This window comes from Pteropus vampyrus, unplaced genomic scaffold (assembly GCF_000151845.1).
Source record: "Pteropus vampyrus isolate Shadow unplaced genomic scaffold, Pvam_2.0 Scaffold225, whole genome shotgun sequence".
NCBI classification, from domain to species: domain Eukaryota; kingdom Metazoa; phylum Chordata; class Mammalia; order Chiroptera; family Pteropodidae; genus Pteropus; species Pteropus vampyrus.
The window spans coordinates 2,579,922-2,585,921 of NW_011889006.1; the positions used below are offsets into that span (position 1 = coordinate 2,579,922).

The 6,000-nt window shown below is 39.4% G+C and overlaps 1 protein-coding gene across 1 annotated transcript in view; it reads right to left on the reverse strand.

The window, feature by feature from the left end:
* LOC111747489 overlaps window positions 1–5,125 on the reverse strand; it is a 37,149-nt gene extending 32,024 nt beyond the window's left edge. Inside the window, exon 1 of the mRNA XM_023538503.1 lies at window positions 4,954–5,125. Coding sequence (XP_023394271.1) covers window positions 4,954–5,125 — 172 coding nt within the window. The remainder of the gene's footprint in view (window positions 1–4,953) is intronic.
* Window positions 5,126–6,000: the final 875 nt, after the last annotated feature.

The window sequence follows — 6,000 nt, forward strand, 5'->3', positions numbered from 1 at the left end:
CATATAGATCAATGAAACAGAAATGAGAGTCCAGAAATAAACCATTACATCTGGGGTGAACTGATTTTTGACAAAGGTACTTAGTGTTGGTGAGTATGTAGAGAAATTGAAACTTTTGTGTACTGCTGGTGGGACTATAAAATAGTATAGCCTCTGTGAAAAATGGCACTTCCTAAAATGTTAAACATAGAATCACCATATAACCCATCAATTCCACTCCAGGGCATATAACCAAAAGAATTGAAAACAGGGACTCAAACAAATACTTGTACACTAATGTATATGTTATTATTCATAATAGATAAAAGGTGAAAATAATCCAAATGTCTATCAGCTGATTAATGGATAAACAAAATGTGGTGTGTCCATACAGTGGAACATTTCTTGGCCATAAAAAATGAAGTACAGGTCTACAGATGGACCTTGAAACATTATGCTCAGTAAAAGAAGTCACAAAAGACCACATATTATATGATTCCATTCATATGAAATATCTATAACAGGGAAGACAGATGACAGGAAGTAGATTAGTGACTGCATAAGACTGGGGATGTAGGGGAAGGAAGAATAGGAAGATGCTAGGTAAAGGGTTCAGGGTTTCTTTTTGAGATGATGAAAATGTTCTAAAGTTAACTGTGGTGACAGTTGCATAAATCTGTGAATATACTAAAAACTACAGAATTGGACACTTTAAATGGGTTAATTTTACAGTATGTGAATGAGTTATATTTCAATAAAAAAAACCATGCATCCATCCATGGGCCCTAATTTGCTTACCTAGGCTTAAAACAATAACTACTGTATTTATTTGCTTATGAATCTGCAATTTGGACAGGATTCAGCAGAGACAACTTATCTCCAGTCTATATGGCATCAGCTGGCGCAGACTGACCAGGGCCGAATGATCTACTTCCAAGATGGTCTTACTCTCACGGAAGGCAAATGGAACTCGACTGGGTGGGATGTTGGCCAGGGCCCTCAGTTCTTCTCCACATGGTCTCTCCATGAGGCTCAGTTGGACTTCCCACAGCGTGGTGGTCTCAGGGTAGCCACATTTCTAAACATGGTGGCTGGCTTCCTTCAAAGGGCAAATGTGGAAGCTGCCAGGCCTTCTTAAGATTTAAGCCTGGAACTGATAGCATCATTTCCACCATGTTCTGTCAGTTAAAGCAGGTCACAGGCCAGTCCAGATTTAAGGGGAGAGAACTGATAATGATGTGAATATTCAAACACATGGTTCACTAGGGGACACTAAAGTAACAATCTATCACAGTCCACTCTCTGTCCCCTAATGATTCACTTGCCCCGACATGCAAAATGTAGTCACCGCCCTTATGATCCCCATTACTGTACCAAGATTGAGCTTAAAGTCTATAATTTCATCATCTAAATCAGGTCCAGGTATGGATGAAGTTTCTCAGGTGATGCTCCTCTGGATCTGACAACCTTTGAACCAAAGAGACAAGTTATCTACTCCCCATAAGAAACGGTGAGGCAGAGAAACAAAGGAAAATATCTCAATAGATATTCCTGTTCAAAAAGGAGGAAATGGAAGGCACATAACAGCCACAAGTCCATAGTAATTCTGAAATCCAGCTGGACACATGTCACCAATTCCTTGGTTAGGTTTCAGTTCTTAGGGTAGTTGAACTTCTTACATGGCACCGGGCTTCAAAATATGGAAGCTACCTTCTTAAGGCTTGAACCAGACCTAGTACAATATCACTTCCATCACATTCTATTGGGTAAAGGGGATCACAGAGCCAGCCTAGAGTCAAGAGGAATACACGGAGCATAAATATCCATAGCCACAGTTAACTGGGGATCATCAAAGTATAGTCTGCCACAGTAATGGTTTATCAGAGTCTCCAACCTTCCATACAACAAAGTATAGTCTGCCACAGTAATGGTTTATCAGAGTCTCCAACCTTTAGTCACTTCAATTTTGTGACTAAAAAGCTTTCAAAATATCAGAGTCTCCAACCTTTAGTCACTTCAATTTTGTGACTAAAAAGCTTTCAAAAGCACAGCTTAGCTTCTCCAGTGACTCGGATTGGCAAATGCCCTTGCACAAAAGCAGCCCCAAGTGGTGGACTCACTTCTCTAGAGGGATTGCCAGATTTAACAAATAAAAATACAGGACATCCAGTTAAATTTGAATTTCAAATAAACAACTAATTATTTTTGGTATCAGTATGTCCCAAATATTGCATAAGCATATTTATGCTAAAAAATAATTTGTCGTTTATCTGAAATTCAAATTTAAGTGGGAGTCCTGAATTTTATCTGGCAACTCTAATCTCTCTGGACCCCTATCTGTCATGTAATTTCATCCAGTAATCTCTCACTATCTTGTTAGATTTTTGATGCTTTTAAGATTTTAAAATATTTGTCTAGCATATATAGTTGTCTTTGATAGGAGGATTGGTTCAAATTCTAAATGGCCTTTCTATATTTGGGAGAATTCCTTATTAGGAGTTTTACCCCTCAATCTGGATGTCAGAACTCAAATTTCCAGCCTCCCATTGCAGCTAGAACATAGACCTAACTCTACCAATTACACACCAAAAGAGACTTCAATTGGGAAGTGTAGGACATGAGGCTTGGTGAGAGGCTTCCACTTTTCATTAGACAGGTGGCTATAAACAATTCCATTTTTTAAAATAAAGCAAATCTGTTTACTATAGCAGAAATTGTTACATCCCCTAATATCCATTCTTTTCTTCTCTTCTGATTTTTGAGCTGGGTGCACGGTTACCTGGAATAAAGAATATGTTTCCATGTTTCCCAGCCTCTCTTGCAGCTACATTTGTCCCTGTGTTCTGGCCAATGGGAGCTGAGCAGATATGTCACAGGAAGCATCTGTAATGTGAAGAAGGATGTCCCTCTCTTTTCTTTTTCTTTTGGCTAGATGCAGATGTAATGGCTAGAACTCAGACAGCCATATTGCACTATGAGGTAGACTCCCTATATTGAAGATGGCATAATAAAAGACAGAGGGAATCTGGTCCCTGATAATTGTAGAGTCCTAGTATTGCCTGGCTACTTACCTCTGGATTTCATTAATGAGAGAGAAATCAATGTCTAATTTTGCAAGGCACTAATATTTTGAATTTTCCATCACTCATAGCTGAATCTAATCTTAACTGAAACACAATGATATGGAATTATTTCTAAAATAAATTGTTCAATAAAAAATACAAGGTACAGAGTAATGTATACAGTTTGGTAATATTTGGGGGGGAGGGGGAAATGCACATAGATATAGCTATGTTTATATATGAGCAACCTCTTCCAGAAGGATATACTATTTGAATTCCATGTGCAAATATCACTTATTCAAAAGCTAACTTTAAAAAAATAATTTAAAATTAGTTAATAATTTTAAATGGTTTACACTTCTAAACCACAATAATTTGGTGGAATTATGGTTGATTTTCCTCCTCTTTCTACTTTTCCATATTTTTAGGTTTCTAAGCATATTTACACACAAAATCAAGTCACCCCACATAATAAGAATAACTTATGCTTTAAATATTTCTGTTTTGTTGATAGGAATACACTTTAATTCCCAGGACCTTAAAGACCAATATATTGAATATAGGCTTTGGATTGCAAATCCGTTCAACTATATATATTGAGCATCTGCTATCTATTAGGCACTGTTCACGGTAAAAACAGACAAGATATCTTTGTTCATGCAGCTAATGTTCTTATGGGGCAGGCAGTCAACAAACAGACAAACAAACAAGATTCTTTCAGATGGGGCTCACTACTACAAAGACAAAAATAGGGTAATGTGATAAAAAGTGTTGAGGACACCAGTAGAGAGAGTGGAGAGGAAAGACTTTTGAGGAGGTAACACTTGTGCGAGACCTGAATGATGAGAAGGGGCCAGTTATGGAAATTATGAGAGGATGAAATTCCAGGAAAAGAGCCTAGAGCATGGGAGAAACAGAGAGAAGGTCAGAGCAGATGCAGAGAAGGGGTGGGGTGGGAGTGGTGGTTCCAGAAGATGTTGGAAGGTGGGTATATGTGTGCTTGAGTGAGAGATCACTCATGTCTAACCAAATTGCTAAAATTGAAAAGACCAGCAATACCGAGAACTGGCAAAGATGTGAAACAAACAGGACTCTCAAACTTTGCTGGTGGGAATATACAGCCATTTTGGAATACAATTTGGTAGTTGCTTTGGAAATTAAACATATACTTACCATATAACTCAGCAATTCTGCTTCCAGAAGAAATAATAAAAAAAAAAAAGTGTTCACAAAAAGAGTTGTACAAGAATTTTCATAGCAACTTTTTCGTAATAGCCTCAAACTACAAACGATGATAATCTCCACCAACAGGGTAGATAAACAAATTGTGGTACAGCCATGCAATGGAACACAATACAGTGATTAAAAGGAACAAAATAATACACAGAAAAACATGGACAAATTTCAAAAACATCATGTGCAAAAGCAGCCAGATGCAAAAGAGAACATACTGTGTAATTCCATGTATCTGAAAGTCTAGGATATACCTAGAAAGTGGCAGAAAGCTGCTCAGGGGAACTAGAGATTGACTGCAAAAAGGAACAAGTGAAGGAAATGATCTATACTGTGGTAGAGTTTACACAGGCAAACACATTTGTCAAAACTCATCAAACTGTACACTTAAATGGGTGTATTGTATAAATGTAAAGTTGATCACACACACACACACACACACACACACACACACGCACGCAAAATGTATGTATGCACTTATTTACTTGCCTGATACATTATCTGTCTGCCTCTCTCTATATCTCTTAGGAAATGGTTTACAAACCATTTCCTTACCTGCTCAATTATTTCCTTACCTGCTCAATTATTTTTTTCCCTCTACCACTAACCCAAAAGTGAATGAAACCTGTCACCCAGAATTTCAAACTTTTGAAGCTGGCTCCGTCACCTCAGCCCTTACCACAGAAATGTTTATCTCCATTGTACAGAGAGCAGAGGTCCACCACGGTTAAGTATGCAGGAGTGCTTTCCTTGGAGGCATCCTTGGTAGATTTGGGGGTGATCTTCAGAGCCCTCATTGAGTTTCTTTCCTCTGCTGACCAATGCCTAAAATTCACAAGTTCCAGTATCATCGTTTCAGCATTAGGCTTTGGGAGCCTGAGAAGGAAGATGGCACCGATCTTGCTGACTCCGTGAATGAAGAGTAACCCCTTGCAGCTGAGCATTTCATTTTACAAACAGGCTCGGAGGGGACTGGGGGCACAGAGATGAATGACACTGAGGCCCTGCAATTGAAGCATTCACAGTTTCAGCTGAGTGGTTTCCATTCAGTGGGCCTAAGACAGCCTGGAACTTGTTAGAAACACAGACTCCTGAGTTCCTGGGAGATTCTTATTGGATGGGCATTAACAAACTCCCAGGTGTCCTGTGTAGATTGTCTTTGAGAAACAGTGGTTGGGACAAAAAGAATACTAAAACCATTTAGAATAAATAAAGGCTAAAATTGTTCCAAATTTGCTGAACAAAACCCAAACGGGATAAACACAATAGAAATCTTACCATAGCACATTATAATCAAGTTATTTAGAAAAAAATCGTGATAAAGCGAAACTCTGGTTAAGAAACCTTTGGCAAGATGGGGGTGTTAGAAGAAAGCCCCAGAAGTGAGTAAGAAGGGCAGGATAGGAGGAAAGGTGAACCTGCTAGTTGAAAGTGAATCTTCAAGGCCCTCATGGTTTGCTAAGGAGCAGCCAGTTGGGCCTGGCACTGGGAAAGGGCCCAGGCTCTGTTTTGTAAGCTAATCCCCTCTCCACCTGCCCCTTCGCTGTGAGGAGCCAGATTTGTATCCCATCCCAGCCTAGTTCTCAGAGATCTTTGGGCCCCTTTTACATAGCTAGATGGTGCTATACCTGTCGTGCGAACAACAGGTACCCAGGTACCGTATTTCCCAAGCCCTGCTACATGCAGGGCTGTAAGCTGGCCGCCCCCGAGGAGATGAGAGGCACCA